A 24,828-nucleotide genomic window follows, 5' to 3' on the forward strand; every position below is an offset into this window, starting at 1 on the left:
CCTACACCTATTTTTTTTTTCAGTTGCAAGCCCAGCTTCAGTCCAACCATGATCTCTATTTTAACCAGGTATCTAATACCATATGAATAACTCAGTGCCTTCATTTTTGTATGGAGCCAAAGTTACTGGATGAAGATAGTGATCTCTGCCAGGGAGATCCTGGCTCTGTCTGTCTGAACTTTCTAAATCTTTGTTCCCAGAAACGAGAGTTTATGTTTGAATTCAGCTTCCCCTTCTTCCCCAAGGAAAGACAGCCCCAGTGACCCTGAAGTGGCTGGAGAATCAGGAGTCAGGCAGTTTTGTATTCTTGATGGAGAATGCTTTCCTCTCAGTACTTCATGTCCCATGATTCCATAAGTAGAGTCACCATTACCCATGAATACGTAGGGAAAGTCTCAGAGTGAAGACCCTGCACCAGTTGAATGGTGGAATGCGATACTTACGAAACAAAAGAATGGTTAATTATACTAAAGCAAAACCTTAGGGCAAGAACATTCAAGGAAAAAAATGCAAGTTGTCAATTTCTGATTTTCCATAAATGTATTGACATAAGAATGCATAATGCATATAAAACCGATCATGTACATACACCTGCACTGATATATGTAGTAATTACAACACATTCAGAAAGGCTCCATGACTTTTCAGTATCTATGACAAATAGTTCCACTTGAGTGAAATGTTTTCAGGATGACTCATTTAGTTTCCATACCCTAACGAGAATGACTTTTTACTGTTTCAGCAGCTGCACTATTATAGCCTGCTCTAAAACTCACTCAAGCAAGTGGGGTTTCCCTCAATTCTCCATCCCAGATAGAACACTCTTAAGGCTTCGGGTTTTATAGTTTCCTCAGCGATGATCTCTCTGAACAAGGTAGGGACTGAGAGGCCTATAAAGAGCTCTGTGCATAAGGAGCGGGTAATATAGAGCTGGAGACCTCAGTTCCAATCCAGGACTATACACTAGAAGTGAGTATAGTAAGCTAAATATGCATACATTAGACACAACAACCATACCAGAAGTACATTCAGTAAGCAGTCTATTTATTTCCAAATCTCTTAAGATTCTATAAGCTTCAGCAATTTTCACAACAATGTATTTGAGTTTGAAGTACCAATTAATATGGCTTTATAGCTTTTATGGTCAGAAATACCAAGCATGAACTATAATTCTCAGATTAAACTTCCTGCTAATGCTAAAGCCTGAATTTAAACATATATCTTATGATTCACAGTTTATTTCTTTTGCCATTGTATCCTGCTTCATTTTGAAGAAATACCATGACATTTTAGAATCATGAACTTTAGCTTCTGATATGAGAATGAAGACAATCTCAACGGGTAAGAAAGCTTTTCAAAGAAGTTTGTGCGGCAACTTTTTTCAAACACTTCTTCTCCCTTAAGGGATTTTATTATAGCTCAGGAGTTTTAATAAGCATATTGTTGTCCTTTTCATGGGGCAGGCTTCATGGGGCAGACTGCTTTGGAATCTTTGAGCTGCTTCTTCTAGTGGGGTATACTGAAATTATGAGCAATGGAAGGAAATGTAATGTGATTAGCCTGTGTGGGAAGGGTAGAGGGGTTTAACAAAAATATTTCTATGTTTTCTTCTGATCTTGTGATTGTCTTCCTTAACTATTATGGAAGATACTCTTAAGGCTGAATGCTAATAGCTTTTAGGGTTAAGCATCCTTTGTACCCTCTGTCTTATCTGTTTTGTCCTGACCCCATAGATAATAGGATTAAGTGCAGGGGGGACAATCACATACAGGTTAGCCAAAAGTATGTGAATGTAATGAGGGATGTTGTGACCAAAACGGTGTGTCATGAAGGAAAAGAGGGCTGGGAGGTAGAAGGCCAGCATCACACACACATGAGAGCTACATGTGCTGAGTGCCTTGAATCGGGCATCCCAGGATGGGAGATGGAACACTGCTCGGAGGATTTGAACATAGGAAAATCCAATCACAGAAAGGTCAATGTATCCCACTGAGAATGCAACTAAGCCATAGATAACATTGACTTTAATACTGGCACAAGCTAACTTTGCCAAGCCCATGTGTTCACAATAGGTATGGGGAATAATTTGGACACCACAGAAAGGCAGTCTCAGGATGAGAAATATGAATGGAGTCACAAACACCAGCGTCCTCACAATGATGACTATGCCCAGGATGGTTATCACCTTGTTGGTGAGGATTATGCTATACTTCAGGGGGTTGCAGATGGCAACATAGCGATCTATGGCCATGACTGTCAGCACCACAGACTCCAGGCCAGTGCATATATGGATGATGTACATCTGTGTGATGCAGGCGCCAAACACAATCTCCCTGAGATTGAACCAGAAAATTCCCAGCATCTTGGGGATGGTGGCTGTGGACAGAACCAGATCAGTACAGGCCAACATGGCCAAAAAGTAAAACATGGGTTGGTGGAGGCTGCATTCAGTCTGGATCACAAACAAGACAGTGATGTTCCCCAGAAGAGCTATTAGATATGCTGCAAAGAAGGGGAAGCCAATCCAGATGTGCTTATCTTCCAGTCCTTGGATCCCCATGAGAAAGAAGAAGGACGGGTGAAATTGTGTATTGTTCCAATGGGTCATATTGGGTGGAATTGGTTATAGACACATTTTTTACAGGAGTTTTCTTGCTTCCAATGAGAGACTCTAACTTCCTTCATAGTTTGTTGCTTATTTCTTGGAGAACAGAAAATCCATTCCTTAATCTCATAATACAGAAAAGACCTAGGAAGGGAATACAAGCATAGTTAAAGAGACACTGTTATTTTCACTGATATGCTTCATCTGACTAACTGTGTTAATTTGTTATTAACAAATTATGCTACTTATTTTTCAGTTTTTTGTTTCTTCCCTTCTAATGCTTTTAAAAGGGTCAACCATAAATGACAACATTGATAATCACCCACTAATGGTAGAATGCAATTATTATTAGATTAAAAAATTAATTAAAAATTAATTTATGCATGGATATTGTTATAGATTAATGAAGAATCAAGAAGCTATATCAAAAGTGTATTGATTATTAAGGAATTTAGATAGGCCTTTATGGGCAGCAAAGTTAAAGACAGAGCTAAATTGTTTAATCTGTTTGTGAAATAAGGAAGAGTAAGGGCCTGCCTAAATTTGGTGGACTTAAGAATGCAATGGAAAATTTCAGCACAAAAAGCTAAATTTGTATTTAAATTTAATTTTATATTTAAATGCTCCCTGTAACTCTAAATCTATATCCTCTTCTGTGATATACAATTCCCAATCCAATTGTTGCTAGAGTTCTGTTTCATTTATTTCAGTTATTATTTTATGTCTTCAGACATTTAACATTTCTGATGGAGCAAGGATATAAGCCCCAGCCATTTTAGTTCTTTGCCTGAAAATAAATCAGATGGATTCTTTTACCCCTGCATTCTTTCAAGAGACCAGTTCAGTCCCCACCCTGTACTCTTCCCTACCCCACCTTCTGCATTCTTTTCTAAGCTTAGAAGCCCACAAAAAACCTGAAAAACCTATAGGAAGAAACTCACCCTGACTACTGCCTACCTTTCCTCTGCACCTTAGCCCACCCTAAGATATAAAGGGCTCAGTCCACAGGAAGACAGTGCTGCTGCCTTGTTTTTGGTTTGTATGTACACTAGCAATTGGCCACTTCTGAGAATTTATTTTCCCTTGAATAAATGTGTTTTGACTGTGGGTTCATATCCTGTCTCCTATCTGTTCTGCTCCCTGTTTCCTTACAATTTCTTTATGGTGAAAACATCCAAAATCTTATCTTCTAATTTTTTTCCCTGAGAAATATGTATTACATGAACATTTTCTGTAGTTACTTTTACTCTACAGTTGAAACCTAGAACTTCTAAATTCTATATAGCTATATCCTTGTACCCTTTAATCAATTGTTCTCCAACCCTCCCTTCCATCATGCCTTCCTAGCCTCTGGTAACCACCATTATGTTTTTAACTTCCATGAGATCACAGTGTTTGCAAATTTAACATGAAAGCTATAATTGTTACATACATTCTTTTTTAAAAAACAATAACTCTGGAGAATTGTATTATTCACTTAAAGTTTTAAAATAATTTTGGTGTAGGAATTTGGAATTAGTCACTAGTATTTTCACAGTTAACCAATTAACTCACAATGACCTCAGTAGTTTTTTTCATAAAAGTTGATAATTGAAAAACTGTGGAATGATTCTTTTGTTCATGAGGAAAAACATTTTTAGACTCAAAGCTAATATAGCCTCTCCTCTTTACTGAATGTACAAGAAGTATGAAATGTTTGTTAAAATCAGCTTTCTTATAAAAAAGTGGAAACCACATATTCTGAGGATACATAATAAAAACTCATGGATCAAATCTGGCTATTACTGTTTGTTTTTATAAATAAAGTTTTATTGGAACACCATAATTCATTTATGTGTGGACTATGGCTGCTTTCACTTTATAATGGCAGAATTGAGTAGTTGGGATTGTGACCTTATGACAGGTAAAGTTAGAATATTTATCCTCTTTCAATCCCTGATCCCTAGGAATATACCTTGCAGAGTGGGTATCTAGCCTAGCAGTTACTATTCTAGTTAGGACAGCTGTTTCCCACGTTGCAGTGTCTGAGTTTGATCTCAAGCTCTGGCTCCTTACCCCAACTTCCTATTAATACAGGTCCTGGGGGGCAGCAGTGCTGACTCTTCTGATTATGTTACTACCATTACTACCATCCATCTGGGAGTCCTAGATTGAGTTCTTGACTCCCAGCTTTGAACCCATGACTATTGTGGGCATTTGAGGGGTGAAGCAGTAGGTGGGATCTCTCTCTCTCTCTTTCCCCTTTTCCCATTTCCATCTCTCATTCTCTTCCTTTCCACCTCTCAGATAGATAAATAATTTTTAAAAAAGGTTACAACTTTTAATAGCACCTCATGTTCTGTCAAAGAAGTCAATATTTAATAATACAGAAATGAAGACTTTTAAATACCAATCCATCCTTATATATAGCCATTTCCATGCTAGGGGTCAAAGTGAACTTCAGACTTTCTGTATTCTTTCTTTTCCGAGACTTTATTTTTATTTCCTCTCATGAGGACACTCTCTCTACCAGCTCCAATCCTTAAAAATTGTTCTTATCCCAGGTTCAATGACATGCAATCCACAGAACCTGCATTACTCTGCTTACTTTGAGATTATTTATTCTTTTATTTGTTTTCTAAAATAAAGCAAAATGTTGCTACGATGTCTTAGTTACATTAGATACCTTTGGTTATTGTGATCCTCCAAATGTGATCCCTGGGTCAGCACCATCATCATTTGGCAACTTGTAATAAATGCAATTCTTGAACACTACTCCAAACCAAGTTATCAGAAACTCTGGAGGTGGGACCCTGCCACCTGTAATAAGCTCTTCAGGTGATTCTGGGGCTCACTCCAATTTGAGAGCCACTGGTCACTATCAACCACCAGTTTATAGTTTCCTTGAGCTCAGAATGCTGTCATATTTATCTCCATGGTATCATTATTTTTATGCCAGGGCTGACCCTTATATATCCAGCAACTGTTATAAACTAAATGGAAATTACATTCTTTCTCCTTGTTGGTCTGATTGTCCTAGGCTGTGTTGCATAAAAACCTATCTGAGATATAGGGTGGGCAGGAATATTTCTGATGAGTGCTCTGGGGAAATACACTTCTATAGAAGCCAGTAAGTTAGCTTTAGAGTCGAAGGAGAAGCTGGCTCACAATGTGGTTCATCAAATGATACTCTTGGAAGCACTGGAGCTTTAAGGATCCATCTACATGGTCTCACAGTGAAGGAAGGGAGCCAGTTGATTGTGTTTCTATGTTATCAGGCCATTGGCCAAGGGCCACACTGTAAAATGGGACATAATCTTGGGTAAGTCAGTTCCTTAGTTGTGAGAGCAACTCCAGGATGGTGTGAAAATGTGAGTTCTCCGTAGCATTCCTGTAGCTGAACATAAGGGCACAGCTCCTGCAAAGGAGGTTTAAAGGATGCACTGCACAGTAGTTACCATGAATGGCATTATGCTTTTGTCTTCTTTTGGCTTTGTCGTCTCTTTGGTCTTGGGATACTTATTCCCTCATTATTTGTTTTTGTGTATGAGAACCCCGCATATCACTTTGTCCTCTTTTTTCACAGGTGAATACTCTGCATTTCTTGTGTCAGGTGAAAAGCTTTAATACTAAATGTGGCTTGGAATAAAATTCACATTTATTCATAATTCAACAAAAATTATTTTTTTCTTCATCATACGCACTACTGCAAACACACATTGTGCACACACACACACACACACATTGGTATACCACAGGTCAGCTCACTCTGATTTTTTTTTTCTGAACTTGAGACTAAATTTTACATAGTTCTCATAGCACTGGCTTTCCTGCTGTTTATAGACTAGAAATAATTTAGGATTTCAAGTGTGGTACAGGTACAACTGGGAAATGATTTGTTAATATTCTTATCGTCATGAAATTCTCTTCTCTTTTGGATTTTAAAGTCTTTCTATGTTTAACTTCTAAGCCTGAGAAATTTCCTTGAAACTTTCTTACTCCCATCTTCATTTTGCCCTTGTGTAATAATCGGTCCTTGTCTGTAATCTGTACTCACCAGGTATGCATCTCAGAAAGGATTCCATTCAGTTAATTGACTGAAAGTGTGAGGAGTCAGACGGGTTATAGGCAGTCTGGAAATTGAGGGTGGAAAATATTCCTCCAAAAAGTTATCCTTAGCAAGGTCAGAAGCACCTGCTTGCCCACTCCTTGGGAGCTTCCGATCTTATCATAATAGCAAGGGAGTGGTGATTCCACCCTTCTGAGCTCTGTTTACTGTAAAACAAGTTAGGTATCCCACCCTTGTGATGGCTCTTTTGTTTTATCTTGAGCAAGCCAGACAGGATAGAGAATTGTAAATCAGGTCTTTTGTTAAAGTTGTCCTCACCTTGCTGTTGACAGTTTTGTCCCCGAATTGTACTGAACAACCCCAGTGCCACGGGGTCCTTTTGCTTCTCTTGCATCCCCCCTCCATGCCACTCTGGCTGGAGGTCTTTGACTCTAATAAATCTTGCTTTTAAACCTTTAAATCTCACTTTTCTCTTTGCCTTGTCCACTTGGAAATTCTTCCATGTGAGACAAAGAACTGAGGTAATAATAATTTCTCTGCCACTGTTTTCCCATAACAAAAGTAACAAATTTTTTTCTAGTGATTTTTTGAGAGAATGTTTGTATCAGGCCTCTCTCCCAACACTCTACATATCTCCAGGTGTTTACAAGGTGACCTTTGAAGATACATCTTACTTAACAAGCTAAGACTTTATGACCATGAAAGTCAAATGCCAGTTCTGCTTTCATGGTCATATAGTCTAGCAAGGGAGACCAACATTAATCAAATCACTTAAATGAGTATGAAGTCACAACTGAACTACAAAGAAGAGTTACTGTACTCTAAGATATTATCTTACCTGATCGAGGTTCATAGGGAATGCTTTCCTGCGGAGATGTTAATTGAATTGATGTCTGAAGGATGAGAATCCATTGATAAGTTGAAGAGAGTAACGGGGGGGGGGGGGGGGGGAAGAAAAACAGTGAATAGACATAGCACGTGCAAAGATTGAGCATGGCCAATTCGGGGAGGGGTGAGTGGAGAAGGATAAGATCAGTGTGATCAAGGAAAAGCATAGATGGAAAGCACAGCATAGTTGAAGTGAGAGAAGTGTAGGAAAAGTCCATGTAGATCTTTGTGGCTAACTTTAAGAAATCTTAACTTTACTAGAGTTTGTAAGATTTTAAACTTCAGTGTAACATTATTGAATCAAGAATTTGAACTACCACTCTGGTTGTACTGTTGGAAAATGTGTTAAGAGTCAGCAAGTGCATATGTGGTCAGATCAGTTAGAAAGTTGTCATGCACATTCAGATTAAAGATGTTGATGTACCAGTATGTTTGTGGTGAAGATTGATTGAAATACGTCAAATTTTTAAAGTGTTTAATAAAGTTGGTCTTAAGAAGTAGCTTTCAAACCAATTTTTCTTTACCTTCACAACTAGAGAGATGACCAAGGCCATTAGTTTTTTTCTTATTTTTTTCCCAATTCATTCCTTTTAACTATGGCTTTTGATGATTTTTCCATTTTACAAAACATCTGAGGGACATCAATAAAATGAGATGGAGAAACAGTGATATATTCCTTGGAGGGAGGGTGGGTTTGAGTGGTTATGTATAGTCTGTGAAATCCCATGTTGACTCCCTGTCATGGCTTTTAGGATGAGTACAGGGGTAGAGGATATCTCATCTTGTTGGATTTATTCTTATTCTTGCAAAAAAGATAGAAGCTCATGTATCAGCAAATGAAAATCTTACAGATTGTTACATGATCTATTTCCAGTGACCTAAATTTGCCACCTCCTATATTCAGAATTATGTGCAAACTTACCAATACTACCACTCTGTCTTCAATCTTTCTATTATGGAAGTTCCCAGTTATTACTCCTTTAATTCATTTGGCAATTACTTAGCAGGTTATCCAAGTGTGGCAGTTGCACTTCAGGAATTGAGTTAAAGATGCTAACTTCATAGAATTTAAAACCTAACAATGCAATATTTTGCTTCTTGTCTCAAGCAAAATTTCTACTGTCATTGTAATCCTTCCATGTTCTAACAGTTTTTATAGAGAAACATTCTATAAATATGATTTGAATTCAGAATGGTCCTGGCCAGTGAACTTATAGACAATAACAGCTGTTATATTTCTATTTCACTGCCTCTGTTACAGACCATTGCTGGTACAATCATCTTCAGCTTTTTATGTATTTAATAATTTTCCTGTTTAATAAGGACTTCCAAATATATTATTTAAGCTTTTTCTCCCCCATGGCTCTCTGAGGTTTTCTCTTTACCTTTTTGAATCACTCTTCTCCCTCTCAGACACTCAATTCCCTAGGTAAGAAGGTATGATGAGTTTCTCCAGAGGATGGACTTCTATCTTTTGAGGTAGATTGGATAACCTTTCTTCCTAGCCCCCAGCCTCATCATCTTTCAACTCATTTTCAGACATGCTATAACCTACTTCTACCAGGATGTCTGATTGCTTAGTGAAAGAAGTTCTCTTCTGAGACAGTAAAATGGATGAATAGAGGAATGGAGAAACTTCACTATGCCAGTTGATGGGAGTTAACAATACCATTCCCCCCATCCCCACTTGCATGCAGCATTTTTTTTATATGTTTGTGTTTACCTATATGTTCATCTGTTTATACTGGTTTATTTGTCATGGTGCATGTGCCATTTGTGCTTTTGTGTTAGTGTTTGATTTGTGACTATAAATCCAGATTGTCTCAAAACAACTTTTCCTCTTTCTGTCTTGCTATGTCCCTTGAAGATGGCCTTATCTACAGAGACTCTGAGTGAGTCACTGGAGCTCTGTCATCCCATCAGTCAGTTAGCAAATTTCATTGTTACCCTCTTTCAGTGCAATCAAGAACTGACTCACTTACCTCTGACCAGCATCTGAAAAATAATTTGTGAAGAACTGGATGCCACAGTCTTTAATCTGCATATTACTGAGTTCTTGATAACAAGGATCCTGGAGTTAAATGAGAACTGTAGTCCCCTAGGGAGGACCTCCACTTTGTAATTTGTGTCCCTGAACCTGAGGTATGGAACAGAAAATTTCCATTTACCTGAGGCTATATTTCTGTTTTCTGGTCAGAGACACTCTCTATTTACCAATGGTCTGCCATCTGAGCATCCTCCAACTAGTACCCTCTCCTGAACAGCTCCAGGAGTCTAATCAGTCAGAGGCGGAATAGCCACACACCAATACTTTACATCTCACTATTATACCAGGTGAACAATACATTCTGCAGAGAAGCAGGAAAGGTAGAAGCAGTGAAGAACAATATGGAAAAAAAATCAGTACTTCCTCAAAACCAGAAATAATATACATACATTATTAAATGCCAGAAACAAATTCCTAACTTGTTTCCTTATTAAAAGAATACTTTACAGATTTCTTTTTTTTTTAAGGGAGTGCTAATTTTTAAAAGATTTATTTATTATTTATTTTTATTTGAAATTCAGAGTTAGGTGGGGGAGGATGGAGACAGATCCTCTATCTGCTGGTTCACTCCCCAAATGGCTACAACAACTAGCACTGGGCCAGCTCGAAGCCAGGAGCCAGGAACTTCATCCGGGTCCCCATGTGGGTGGCAGGGGCCCAAGCACTTGGGCTATCTTCTGTTGTTTTTCCCAGGCCATTATTAAGGAACTAGACCAGAAGTGGAGCAGCCCAGACTTCAACTGGTGCCCACATGGGATGCCAGAGTCACAGGTGTTGAGTTTATACAGATTTCTTTGAACATGTAATTCTCTTTTTTTTTTTTAACTTTTATTTAATGAATATAAATTTCCAAAGTACAGCTTATGGATTACAATGGCTTTTTCCCCCCCTTAACTTCCCTCCAACCTGGAACCCTCCCTTCTCCTGCTACCTCTCCCTTTCCATTCACATCAAGATTCATTTTCAATTATCTTTATATACAGAAGATCAATTTGGCATATATTAAGTAAAGCTTCCAACAGTTTGTACCCACACAGAAACACAAAGTGTAAAATACTGTTTGAGTACTAGTTATAGCATTAAATCACAATGTACATCAAAGAACATGTAATTCTCTAACACTATGTATTAATGAACCAAAAACATATGTGTATATGTAGATCCAGGAAAGCAGTTAAGTTTGTAGATTAAGAATATGGCCTTTTGATCCTTCTCTTTGTTGTTTGACATTGGTCAATTTAACTTGCTCTTCTAAGCCTTGGTTTCCTCACATGGTAAATGAGAAACAATTATACTAGCTTGTAAGACTGTTGTTTTGGCAATAAGGTAATGATAAGAAAGTGCTCTGCATTCTTTTTTAGAAATTTATTGATAAATAAATACTTATTGTTACTATAAAGTGTTTGCAAAATTATATCTGGAGTTAAAACTTATCAACCATATCATTCAAATTTAAATCACTTTTTTTCTTTGCAGTTCAATAGCTAAACAAGCATTTCTTTGCTGAGCGATGTTATCCTTAAATAGTCACAAGGTGATGAGACTGAATGTACAAAAGGCACATATTTTCCCCTCAGGATTAAGTGAAAAAAAAAAAAGCGTTAGACTTGAATAGCAGAGTGCTTGACAGGAATACAAGATATTATTTAAATGGACTATCTTTATTACTTTTTTGAAATCTATTTTGTTGCTCAATTACCAAAATAATAAATAGAAAAGTATAATTGCTTTTTTATTTTTAGCAGATATATAAAATTTGCTTTTATTTCACTAGATTTCTAGTGTAAAGGACTCTAGTTTGTTCAAGAAATGAGTGTAGCTTGGCCACTAGATGTCAATAATGACATCAACTTACATTTATTGAGCTCCTGTTATGGGTTACATATTTAGACATTCAATTGATATAAGCTAAATCACTAACAGCTTTTTTGAGGAGTATATGAGGAGTGTTAATATGTTGTGGCCAAATCAGCTATATTTTCTGAACACATAGCAAAAATAATCATGTGATGTATCACTAATTATTTTTTTGAGATATTTTACATGTAGCTTTATTTGTATAGCTCCAAGTTTAAGACAGTCTTCTCCTCATGGGACACTGATTTCTTTCATTATGAAAGGGTATGAAAAATAAAAGAGTAGTGACTCTTTTGATCATTTATAATATACTCTGTAAAATGTGATATATCCTTATGTGGTGGCTTATGTCTAGGCAGTTAGGTGTAAGAAGAAGTATAAGGATGAGACATAGGTAAAGATCAGCATAGAAGCAAGATTTATTAATATGCAAAGTGAAAGTATGCACTTAGGAAGGGATGTAGGCATGCACTCAACAGGATCCAAGTCCATCCCTTTATATGATGGAGGCACGGGGGGTGATGTCTTGGAAAAGAGTTTAACTGGGTATTGATAAGGGTTAGAGTTTGAAATGAGCTTGAGTTTCACCAATTTCCTTTCTCTTTTTTGGAAAACTTGCAACTCTCATGGCATCAGATACATAATGGCAATAAGAATGTCAGCTATGGTAATTTCATTATAATGACTTTGTAAATAGCTAAAGATCACTGCAGGAGCCATCACTACTCACAGTAGGTTAAGCCTCTAACTACAGTGCAACCATCCCTTATGGGCATTGGTTCATGTCCAGAAAGCTCCTCATCCCATCCAGCTCTCTGTTAGTGGCCTGGGAAAGCAGTAGAAGATGGCTCAAGTGTTTGGGCCCCTGCATTCATGTGAGAGACCTGAAAGAAGCTCTGAACTATGTAAAGGATTTCAACAAGTCATATAAAAAAAAAACACTCTTCTTCAATTTGAGTGACAAGGGCTATAAGAAATAATTGAATCTCAAAATGTCATTTCTCTCCAATATATTACATTTTAGGTATTGCATTTTTAGGTACTCTATTAGTTACCTCAGATCAGGGAAAACAAATGATATCTGCCCTTTTAGGACTGGCTTATTTCACTAAATATAATGGTTTCCAGTTTCATCCATCCTTTTGGTAATGATAAGTATTCCTTTTTTTTTTTTTTTTTAACTGAGCAGTACCCCACAGTGTATACATATCAGAATTTCTTTATCTAGTCAAGAGTTGATGTACATCTGGATTGATTTCATATCTTAACTATTGTGAATTGTGCTGCAATGATCAAAGGGGGGTCAGATAACTCATTCATATGTGGATTAATTTTGGTTTGGCTTAATTCCCAGGGGTAGGATCACAACATAAATCTATGTTCAGATTTCTGTGGTATCTCCATACTGTCTTCCATAGTGGTTGCACCGGCTTGCATTCCCTTCAATAGTGGATTAAGACACATTTTTCCCCACAACCTAGCCAGCATTTGTTGTTTGTTGGTTCTTTATGAGAGCCATTCTTACTGAAGTGAGGTGAACCCTCATTGTGTTTTGATTTGCTTTTCCTCGATGGCTAGTGATCATGAGCATTTTCTCAAGTGTCTACTGGCCATTTGAATTTCCTGTCATGAAAAATACCCATTCAAGTCCTTTGCCCATTTCCTAACTGGATTATTTGTTTTGTTGTTGTTGAACTTCTTGAGCCCTTTATAGATCTGGATATTAATCCTTTATCAGTTGCATAGTTTGCAAATATTTTCTCCCATTCTGTCAGTTCCCTCTTCACTTTGCTGAGTGTTTCCTTTGCAGTGCAGAAGCTTCACAGCTTGAAGTAATCCCATTTTTAAAGTGTGGCTTTGATTGCCTGTACTTCTGGGGACTTTTCCAAGACGTCTGCCTATGCTAATGTCTTGCACATTTTTCTCAATGTTCTCCAGTATTTTAATGGTTTTGGTTATAGATTTAGGTCTTTGATCCATTTTGAATGGATTTTTTTGTAAGGTGTAAGTTAGTGGTCTAGTTTCATACTTCTGCAAATGGAAATCCAGTTTTCCCAGCACCATTTGTTGAAGAGACTCTTTTCTCCAGGGATTGATTTAAGCTCCTTTTTCAAAAATAAGTTGCTTGTAGATGTGTGGCTTGATTCCTGGCATTTCTATTCTGATCCATTAGTTTACATGTCATTTTTTGCACCAGTACCAGGCTGTTTTAATGATAATTCTCTGCAGTATTTCTTGGAATCTGGTATTGTGATGCCTCTGGCTTTGTTTTTGTTGTAAAAGATTGCTTGAACTATTCAGGGTCATTTGTGTCTCCATATAACATCATTTTTTCTAGATCTGTGAAAAATGTCATTGGGATTTTGATTAAGATCTCATTGAATCTGCAAATTTCTTTTCAAAATATGGAAATTTTGATGATATTGATTCTTTTAATCCATGAACATGGTGGATTTGATATTTTTTATTGTCTTCCTCTATTTCTTTCCTTAATGTCTTATAATTTATATCATATAATATTTGATATCCTTGGTTAAATTCATTCCAAGGTACTTAAATTTTTCTGTAATTATTGTGAATGGAATTTATCTTAGAAGTTCTTTCTTAGTTGTATTATTGTTTGTGTATACATTGACTACTGTTTTTTTTTTTGGTGTAAATTTTATATCCTGCCACTGTACCAAACTCTTTTATGTGTTTCAGTAGTCTCTCAGTGGAGTCTTTGGTCCCCTGTGTATATAAAATTATGTCCTCTGCAATCAGGGATAGTTTGACTTCTTACTTTCCAATTTGTATCCCTTCTATTTTTTTTTCCCAATGGCTCTGGCTAAAACTTCCAGAACTGTATTAAATAGCAATGGTGAGAATGGGCATTCTTGTCTGGTTCCAGACCATAGGGGTAATGCTTCCTTCTATTCCCCATCCAAAAGATGCTGATTGTGGGTTTGTCATAAATTTTCTTGACTGTGATGAGTAATGTTCCTTCTCTATTCATTTTGCTTAAGATTTTCATCATGAAAAGTGTTATATTTTATCAAATTCTTTCTCTGCACTGATTGAGATAACCATATGTTTTTTTGTTCTTCATTTTGTTAATGTGATGTATCACATTTATTTATTGGGAAATGCTGAAACATCCTTGCATACCAGGGATGAATCCCACTTAATCTGGATGAATGATTTTTCAGATGTGTTGTTGGATTTGATTGGCTAGTATTTAATTTAAGATTTTTGAATCTATGTTCATCATGGATGTTGATCTTGGTTCTCTTTCTCTCTTGCATCATTTTCTGACTTAGTAATTAAGGTGATGCAGGCTTCATAAAAGGAGTTTGGAAGGATTTTCTCCCTTTCAATTGTTTTGAATGGCTTGAGAAGAATTGGAGTTTATTCTTCTTTAAATGTCTTGTAGAATTCTGCAGTGAAGCTGTTTGGTCCTGGGCTTTTATTTCTTGGGAGGGTCTTTTTTCACTGATTCAGTCTCCATCTTTGGTATTTGTCTGTTTAGGTTTCTTATGTATTAATGGCTCAATTTTGTTAGATTATATGTTTCTAGGAATCTATCCATTTCTTCTAGGTTTCCTGATTTGTTGTCAGACAGCCTTTTTTTTTTGTAATTTCTGATGATTCTTTTTATTTCTGTGTTATCTGTTGTTACATTTCCTTTTTCATTTCTGATTTTATTGATTTGGCTCTTATTCCTCTTTTTTTTTGGTTAGTTGAGCCAATGGTGTATTTTTATAATTATTTTTGCTTCCTTTTAATGTAAACAGAGTACACAAACACCATGCCACAGGAGATGACACAGATTTATACATAGATATCTACAGGCCCTTGCCAACTAGGAGGGGAAGACAGAAGCCTCTTGTCCTTCCTCAACCCTCCTCCAAAAGCAAAGTGCCAAGGCAGCCCCAGGGTCCTCTGCAACTGCTTCCAATTGAGACTCAGCAGGAGGCTGGAATGACATCAGAAACCCCGCAAAGCACAAGCACGATGCCAATTGTCTGGCTGCAGCTCTTGCCCAAATCCTAAGCCCTCCTCCTCAGCAAGCTGACATGCCAAGGATCTGCTGTCTCAGGAGGTCTTGGTGTGACCCTTGAAATTCAGATGCAGTGAGAAAGAGTTCCTATCTCCCAGCTTTTCCCAGCCTTGGGCGTGAAATTAGCTGCAGCCAATCATGTTCAGAAGACAGTGAGGGGGAGAGGGGGTAGTAAAGGGAAGGTGTGTTCCATGCAGAGAGATGACTGTTCCTAAGCAGGATGTTGACAATCACTGGGTGAGGCTACCCCAGGTCACCTATAAATAAGCATAGGGCACAATGGAGCTGTGTTGCCACCTGGTGGAGGACAGGAACACTGCAGCCATATATCAGGACATTTCCTTCAGGAACAGGTGATTACATTTTCTCTAAGTCCCCTGCAATTGTGTATTAATTTTATTTTTTCAAAAAAGCAGTTATGGGGCTGGCGCCATGGCTCACTTGGTTAATCCTCTGCCTGTGGCACTGGCATCCTATATGGGTGCTGGGTTCTAGACTCGGTTGCTCTTCTTCCAGTCCAGCTCTCTGCCATGGCCCAGGAGGGCAGTGGAGGATGGCTCAAGTGCTTGGGCCCCTACACCCGCATGGGAGACCAGGAAGAAGCACTTGGCTCCTGGCTTTGGATTGGTACAGCATCAGCTGTGGTGGCCCTTTGGGGAGTGAACCAATGGAAGAAAGAGCTTTCTCTCTGTCTCTCTCTCTCTCACTGTCTATAAATCTACCTGTCAAATAAATAAAAAAAGCAGTTATTTGATGACTCATTATTTTGTTTAAATTTGTTTATTTTTTCTCTAATTTTAATAATTCCCCCCTACTAATTTTGTGCTTGGTTTGTTGTTTTTCTTGGTCCTTGAGATGCATTAATAACTCACTTATTTGGTACCTTTCAAATTTTTTCATGTAGGCATCAATTGCTGTAAACTTACCTTTTACCATTGCTTTTGCTGTCTCCCAATAGTTTTGATATGTTGTACTGTCATCTTCATTCATTTCCAGAAATTTTTTATTTCTTCTATGACCAAAGGTGCATTCTGGAGTGTGTTGTTTACTCTCCATGTATTTGCATATGTTCTAGAGATTATTGGATTGTAAATTTCCAGCTTAACTCCATTGTTGTAAGAAAAGGTGCATGGGATGATTTCATTTTCTTTTTTAATTTGCTAAGACTGCCTTTATGGGCTAGCATGTAGTCTATCCTAGAGAAAGTTCTATGCAGTGATGAAAAGAATGTGTATTCTGCAACTGTGGATATCAGGTCCACTTAGTCTAGTATAGATTACTGCTGTTGCTTATTGATTTTCTGTTTGGTTTATCTGTCTATTGATGAAAATGTGATGTTGAAATCTCTCATTATTATTGCATTCTAGTCTGTTCCTCCCTTTAGATTCATTAACATTTCTTTTAAATAGCCAGGCACCCTGACATTGGGTTCATATACATTTATTATAGTCATATTTTCCTATTGCATTGATTCCTTATTCATTGAATAAATCCCTTCTTTGTCTCTTTTAACAGTTTTTCTTGTAAAGTCTATTTTGTCTGATATTAGGAAGATACACAGCTCTTTTTTACTTTCCATTAGTGTGGAATATTTTTTAAATCCTTTCACTTTCAGTCTGCCTGTTTCTTTGTTGGTGTGGTGTGTTTCTTGTAGGCAGCAAAAAATGGGTCTTTTTTTTTTTAATCCATTCAGCCAGCCTGTGTCTTCTAACTGGAGAATTGAGACCATTTACATTCAAGGTTACAATTGATAAGTAATGCCCCTGCCATTTTTCCATAAATATTCCTATTGTTACATAAGACTTCCATTGTACTTTTATTGGGAGATTTTCTTCCTTCACATTCTTTCAAAGTGATGACTATCTTTCTGTGCTTCTGTGTGTAGTAAGGCAGGCAAGTTGTGACACATTCTTTGAATTTCTGTTTGTTATGGAAGGTCTCTATTTCACTTTCATTCACAAGTAAGAGCTTTACAGGGTGCAATATTATGGGTTGACAGTTTTTTTTCTTTTAAGAGTGGGGCTATGTCTCTCTATTTTCTTGTAGTCTGCAATGTTTCTGGTGAGGAAACATCTGTGAGTCTAATTGGAATTCCTCTGAAAGTCATCTAGAATTTATCTCATGTGTACCTTAGAAACTTTTCTTTATGTTTTGATGTTGAAAGTTTGACTACAGTGTGTTGTGGTAAGGATGTTTTCTGGTCTTGTCTATTAGGAGTTCTCTGTGTCCTGTATACTTTGGTATCCATTTCTTTCTCCAGCTTAGGGAAGTTTTCTGTCATTATTTCACTGAATAGGCCTTCTAGTCCCTTCTCTTCTTCCATACATTCAGGAACTTCCAAGACCCCTATGTTTGGTTGTTTGATGGTATCCAACAAATCTTGAACATTATTTTAAATTTTTCTGATTTCTTTACCCAAAGATTTTTCTTCTAGCTTGGATATTCTTTCTTCCGTCTCATTGATTCTGTTGTTAAGGCTTCACATGGAATTTTTTATTTGACATATTGAGTTAATTCATTTATAATATTTCAGTATGAGTTCTCTTCAAAATCTCAATTTTTTTAGTTTTTTAATTTTTTGTCACTTCCTGTTTTTTTATTTAACTTTTATTTAATAAATATAAATTTCCAAAGTACAGCTTATGGATTACAATGGCTTTTCCTCCCCATAACTTCCCTCCCACCCACAACCCTCCAATCTCCCACTTCCTCTCCCATTCCATTCGCATCAAGATTCATTTTCAATTATCTTTGAAGAGAAATTTTTTAACTTTTATTTAATGAATATAAATTTCCAAATTACAGCTTACAGATTACAATGGCTTCCCCCCCCCAATAACTTCCCTCCCACCCGCAACCCTTCCCTTTCCCACTCCCTCTCCCCTTCCATTCACATCAAGATTCATTTTCAATTCTGAAGAGAAAATGTTTCCTCCATGTTATGCATGGGTTTTTTCTACTCATGAATTTGCTTCTCATTGCTTCTGAGTAATCCTATGATCAACCTTTTGAATTACTTTTCAGGCATTTCATCAGTATCATTGTCTTCATATTCTAATATTAAAGTATTGCTATGTTCCTTTGGGGGTGTCATGTTTTCTTCTTTATTCTTATTTCTTGGATTTCTGCATTTATTTATGTATTTATTTTTAAAAATCTTTGCATGGCATTCTTTTAAAAAAAGATTTATTCTACTTATTTGAAAGTCAGAGTTACAGAGAGAGAAAGAGAGAGAGAGAGAGAGAGGTCTTCCACCCACTGGTTCACTCCCCAAATGGCCAACACAGCCAGAGCTGAGCTGATCCAAAGCCAGGATCCAGGAGCTTCTTCTGGGTCTCCCACATGGGTGCAGGGGCCCAAGGATTTGGGCCATCTTCCACTGCTTTCCCATGCCACGGCAGAGAGTTGGGTCAGAAGTGGAGCAGCTGGGTCTCAAACCGGTGCCCATATGGGATGCCAGCACTGCAGGTAGCAGCTTTAACCCACTGCACCACAGCTCCGGCCCCTCTGCATTTATTTTTAGGCATTTGTGGAAACACTGGTTGATTTTCTTCTCTGATGGCTTTCATCTTTGAACTATGCCTCCGTGGCTTAGTGGAGTATCTGCTCTTTTAGTGAATATCCAGAGATGTGTGCTGGGTGTGGTCAGAGAGCTCTGTTTAGTGCTCCAGGTTGGAATAAGTATCCAGAGTGACACTCAACTTGGAGATGGTAGATTTCCTGAATTGTCAGCAGGGGAAGAGTAGGATCACCTCTGTTGGTGTGATCATGCCCTCACCTCCTCTCTTCAAAGGTGATCAGTTCTCAGGGTTATTCCACAGTGGGTGTACCACCCACTCACGCTGCCATATGAACCAAGCAAAGGACTGTTCAGTCCTCAGTGTGATCATGAATTCCTCCGCAGTGACCTACCCAAGGCAATCAGGGAGCTCTGAGTCTTTGGCCCCAGGCATACCGATTTCCCAGAGACCCAGCTACACTCTGCACCATATCATGTAGTCACAGAGTTCCATATTCTCAGCACACAAGGCTCCCACAGTCACAGGATGCAGAGCATCCGCTCTGACCTGACAGCCTGTCCCACCTACTGAGGGAGCTGAGATGTTCCCAGAGTCAGCTGCCTGTGGGTACTCTGCTGGGCAGTTTGAGCCCTGGAGCCTGTGATGTGTTGAAAAGCTGGGGGCACCTCCAAGTCCTACATGGGTGTCCAGCCCACTTAACCCTCCCAGTCACAATGTCAGTGGGGAAAACAGGATTTCCCTCTGGTAAAATCCCCCAATAACACACATGCACGAGTGCAGCTGCAGAGGCTATTGGTGTCAAAATTGCTCTTTCTCACCTCCTATTGCAGGGTACCCTTGTGAGGCCCTTATTTGTCTCCTTGCCCACAAATAAACTAATAAATGAATGAATGAATAAACAAGAAAGACTGCATCCTTGCTCTGGGTATTTGTATGCAAGTGGACCTATAACTGATGTGGGTCTCATATAAGTGGGTTTTCAGGAAGGTTGGATTTTGATCTATGAACAAAATCCCAAGTTGTGGAATCCTAAAATTATCCCTGGTACAACATTCACATTTCTCATTTGTTTTCAATTGTCATTGAGAGAATGTAGGAAGTGTCCAGTCCTATGCTTAAAGAAGTATGGTAGAGACTCAATAGTGTGAGGGATGCCTGCCTTGAGAAAGTAAGTAGTTGCATACACAGTGGTAAAAATAATGAAATCCTGTCATTTGTAGCAAAATGGATGCAACTGGAAACCATTATACTTAGTGAAATAAGGTAGTCACAAAAAGACAAATAACATATGTCTCCCTGTTCTGTAGTAACTAATAGAGTACCTTAAAGGTAATCTATAGGAGTGAAATGGACTCTTTGAGATGCGATTATTTTGAACAGCTCTTGTTTCAACTGTTGAGGAGCAGGTTTTTTTTTTTTTTTTCTTCATACTATTAGTTGAAACTTTACTTAGTGAGGGGTTAATCTTATGAGTATAAAGTTAACAGAAAATGGATCTTTGTAAAAAATAAGAATGGGAATAGGACAGGGAGGGGGAAGAAAGGTGGGAGCATGGGAAGGAGAGAGGAAGGTAAGGCGGAAAGTATCAATATGCTCCTGAATCTGTTTATGTGAAATATATGATATTTGTATACTTTAAATAACATTTAAAAATAAAAAATACAATATATTTTTAAGACAGTCAGTTTACTGCCTTCATGTAACTGATTAGGATTCTGAAACTGAATGATGTTGATAGTTTGACTCCAGTCACATTTGCAGTTGTGGGAGGTCTAGAGTGCATAAAAGCAGTCTCACCATCTTAGGCATTCTCAACTCACTTCCAGTACTTATTTGTACCCAGTTTCTTTCTACTTCTTTCTAAGTGTTAAGTCTACTTTTTACTTGTTGAACATTAATGTTAGTGGTGCATTAAGCCTGTGATTATATAGGAAATTGAAAGTAAGTTACGACAGAAATTAAAGGAAAAAGAAGAAAGAAAGGAAGGAGGAAGATTTGAAGGGGGGAGGGAAGTCTCTTTATCTTACTATTGTATCTATGAAATATGTGAAATCTGTCTCCTTTATATTGATAAAAATAAAAATAAAATGATAAAGAACCAGTGAGTAAATGGGAAGTTACATCACATTCTCTGCTCACCAACCCCCCCCAAAAAAGAAAAAGAAATGATTCCTTACCTATTACTATCCTAGAGAAAAGATAGGTTTATACTCTGCCTAAATGCCAAGAATTTCTCACTGATTGCAACTTTGTTTTATGCATCTTTTCACCTTTAAGCTCTAACAAAATTCTTGCGCAAAAGCAACTATTTAGAAAATGTTTGTACAATTAAGAATAAGTAAAGGAGTCAGCATTGTAGCATAGGGGGTTAAGCTGTTTGCTGCAATGCCCATATCCCATATGGGCACCCATTTGACTGCCAGCTGCTTCACTTCTGATGCACTTGTGAAGGGAGCAGATGATGCTTTGGATCCTAAACCCTTGTGAGATACCTATATGAAGCTCCTGGCTTCTGGCTTCAGCCTATGCCAGCTCTGGCTGATGCAGCCATTTGAGGAGAGAACCAGCAGATGGAAGATTCTCTCTCTCTCTCTCTCTCTCTCTCTCTCTCTCTCTCCTGCTATCTCTGTTTCACCTTATCTCTTTGTATCTCTTTCAAATAAAATAAATAAATCTTAAAACATAAGGCATAGTACATTTTAATGTGATTACTATTACATCTTCTGACATTGTGGCATATAAGCACATACTTGTCCTATAGACAGATAACAAACTGAGTCACTATAAATCCCAAAGGTGAAGCTTCAAATACCGACAACATTGTGAAGACATTAAGGAAAAGGATTCATATAACTTCTCTTAAATCCAGTAAAACCCATAAATGTACAAATTAGTACATATTAATAATTCTTTCATGATTTCTACCCTTTAAAATTTGTTTATTTGAAATAGAGAAAAAGAGAGAGCACCCATCTGTTGGTTCACCCCCAATACCCACAATGGCCAGGGCAGTACAAGGAGCTGGGAACTCAATCCATGTTTTCTACGTACTTGGCAGAGATCCGATTACTTAGGCCATCATCACTGCCTCACAAAAATCTGTTGTAGGCTAAGCTAAATATCCACTCCATACTTTGTCATTTAATAGTAGCCATTTTTTAATAACTGAAATAAGAAGACATCACATCATGGTTTGATTTTCATTTTCCTCATGAGTATTGGTATTAAGCACTTTTTCATGTGTTTATTGATCATTTGCATGTCTTGAGAAATATCTTGCAATCATTTATTCATTTTGATTGGATTATGTTATTGCTGAGTTTTTTGAGTTAGCTTTATATTCTTCTTCTTCTTCTTCTTTTTTTTTTTTTTGACAGGCAGAGTTAGACAGTGAAAGAGAGAGACAGAGAGAAAGATCTTCCTTCCATTGGTTCATCCCCCAAGTGGTCGCCATGGCTGGCGCGCCGCGACTGGCGCGCTGCACCGATCCGAAGCCAGGAGACAGGTGCTTCTTCCTGGTCTCCCACGCGGGTGCAGGGCTCAAGGACCTGGGCCATCCTCCACTGCTTTCTTGAGTCACAGCAGAGAGCTGGACTGGAAGAGGAGCAACTGGGACAGAATCCGGTGCCCCAACAGGGACTAGAACCCAGGGTGCTGGCACCGCAGGCAGAGGATTAGCCTAGTGAGCTGTGGTGCCGGCCTAAGTTAGCTTTATATTCTATAAGTCTTGCTGATGGATTGCTTGCATATATTTTCTATCATTTTTAAGGGTGTCTTCTTACTCTGTTAATTGCTTTCTTTGCTGTGCAGAGTGTTTGTAGTTCGATATAATTCTATTTGACTATTTTTTGTTTTTGTTGTCTGTGTTTCTGAGTCTTATCAAAGAAATCATTCCTATACTAATGTCTTAAAATATTTCCCCTATATTTCCTTCTAATAGTTCACAGTTCTAAGTTTTACAGTTAGGTCTTTAATCGATTTTGTATTATTTTTGTATACAGGGAGATATTCAATCTTTATGAATTCTATTTTGCTTGAAGTATGACAACATGTGAAAAGAAATTTACAATACAGAAATGATTCAAAACTAATAATGTATTTAGATTATCTTTGTACATTTAATTAAAATATAATTGTGTACATTGGGGGTTTGCCTGTAACTTATTATTAATAGTATTATCATTAACCCAGTTGAATAATGTAGTTTTGAAAAGACCACAGTATCTTAAATGGAACCATGAATGATGTTATACTCTGTTTCTTCCTCTCTCTCAAATAAGCTTTTCTAAAGATAAAAATTTCAAATACTGGCAAGATTGTGGAGAAAGGGAAACTCTTATCCACTGGTGGTGAGAATGGAAATAAATACAATTGTGATGGAGAAGAGTATCGAGATTTTTTTCAAAAACCTACAAATAGATCTACTATATGATTCGTTGTCCCATTACTGGGTGTATATACAAAGAAAAATTTTTTTTAACTTTTATTTAGTGAATATACGTTTCCAAAGTACAGTTTATGGATTACAATGGCTCCCCCCCCATAACTTCACTCCCACCCTCAACCCTCCCCTTTCCCTCTCCCTCCCCCCTTCCATTCACATCAAGATTCATTTTCGATTCTCTTTATATACAGAAGATCAGTTTAGCATACATTAAGTAAAGATTTCAACAGTTTGCACCCACATAGAAACACAAAGTGAAGAATACTGTTTGAGTACTAGTTATAGCATTAAATCACACTGCACAGCACATTAAGGACAGAAATCCTACATGAGGAGTAAGTGCACAGTGACTCCTGTTGTTGACTTAACAAATTGACACTCTTGTTTATGGCCTCAGTAATCACCCTAGGCTCTTGTCATGAGTTGCCAAGGCTATGAAAGCCCCCTGAGTTCACTGACTCTGATCATATTTAGACAAGGTCATAGTCAAAGTGGAAGTTCTCTCCTCCCTTCAGAGAAAGGTAGCTCCTTCATATACAAAGAAAATTTCATAAACCTATCAAAGTGAAACTTGCACTCCCATGTTTATTTCAGGATTAGCCATAACAGTCAAGAAATGGCTGAATAAAGAAAATGTGATATAAATACACAGTGGAATATTATTCAGTCATAAAAAGAATGAGATCTTGACCACTGCAGCAAAATGAATGGAACTATTTGACAATATGATAAGTTAAATAAGCCAGACACAGAAAAACAGATACCCTATATTCTTTGTCATATGTGAAAGCTTAAATAAAATAATCTAAATGTAGACTGGTGATTATTAGTGGTTGATGGAGGAGGGACTGATAGAGGTAAGTTGGATGGATAATGGATACCAAAGCATGGTTAGATGAACAGTATATTCTAGTTTTCCACAGCACAGTGGGCTAGCTCTAGTTCATAGTTCCTAATATACAATCTGTGAGGAACTAGAAAAGAGAAGCTTAAAGTCTATGAACATAAATAAGTGACAAGGAAATTGGAATTCTAATTACCATCATTTTAGTAGTACACACTGTATAAATGTCTTGAACTCTGACTACATCCCCATCAAAATATATACTATTATTACATGCTCATAATTTTTACATGTTAAAATCTTTGTGGAGTGTAAAAAATAAAATTATAAAAACCTTGAAAAAAATTTAAAGTCACAGAGATGCCAGATTTCCTTTTGGAGAGGGTGATGGTATTTGAAAAGGGGGGATTGAGTCAAAAAATTAAATTCATAACTAAACTTCCTTTACTCCTAGAAATTATGTCTGAGCATCATGGATTTCAACCCACTTTCATATACATCATATATTAGGAATGTAGAGATCTCATTGTACTTA

The 24,828-nt window shown here is 37.5% G+C and overlaps 1 protein-coding gene across 1 annotated transcript; it reads right to left on the bottom strand.

The window, feature by feature from the left end:
• Positions 1-1,666: 1,666 nt before the first annotated feature.
• Positions 1,667-2,608, bottom strand: LOC100356167 (olfactory receptor 52E5). The gene has a single exon (XM_002708571.3). It carries the CDS (start codon positions 2,606-2,608, stop codon positions 1,667-1,669), a length of 942 nt encoding a protein of 313 aa, XP_002708617.3.
• Positions 2,609-24,828: the final 22,220 nt, after the last annotated feature.

This window comes from Oryctolagus cuniculus, chromosome 1, assembly GCF_964237555.1.
Source record: "Oryctolagus cuniculus chromosome 1, mOryCun1.1, whole genome shotgun sequence".
Lineage (NCBI taxonomy): Eukaryota > Metazoa > Chordata > Mammalia > Lagomorpha > Leporidae > Oryctolagus > Oryctolagus cuniculus.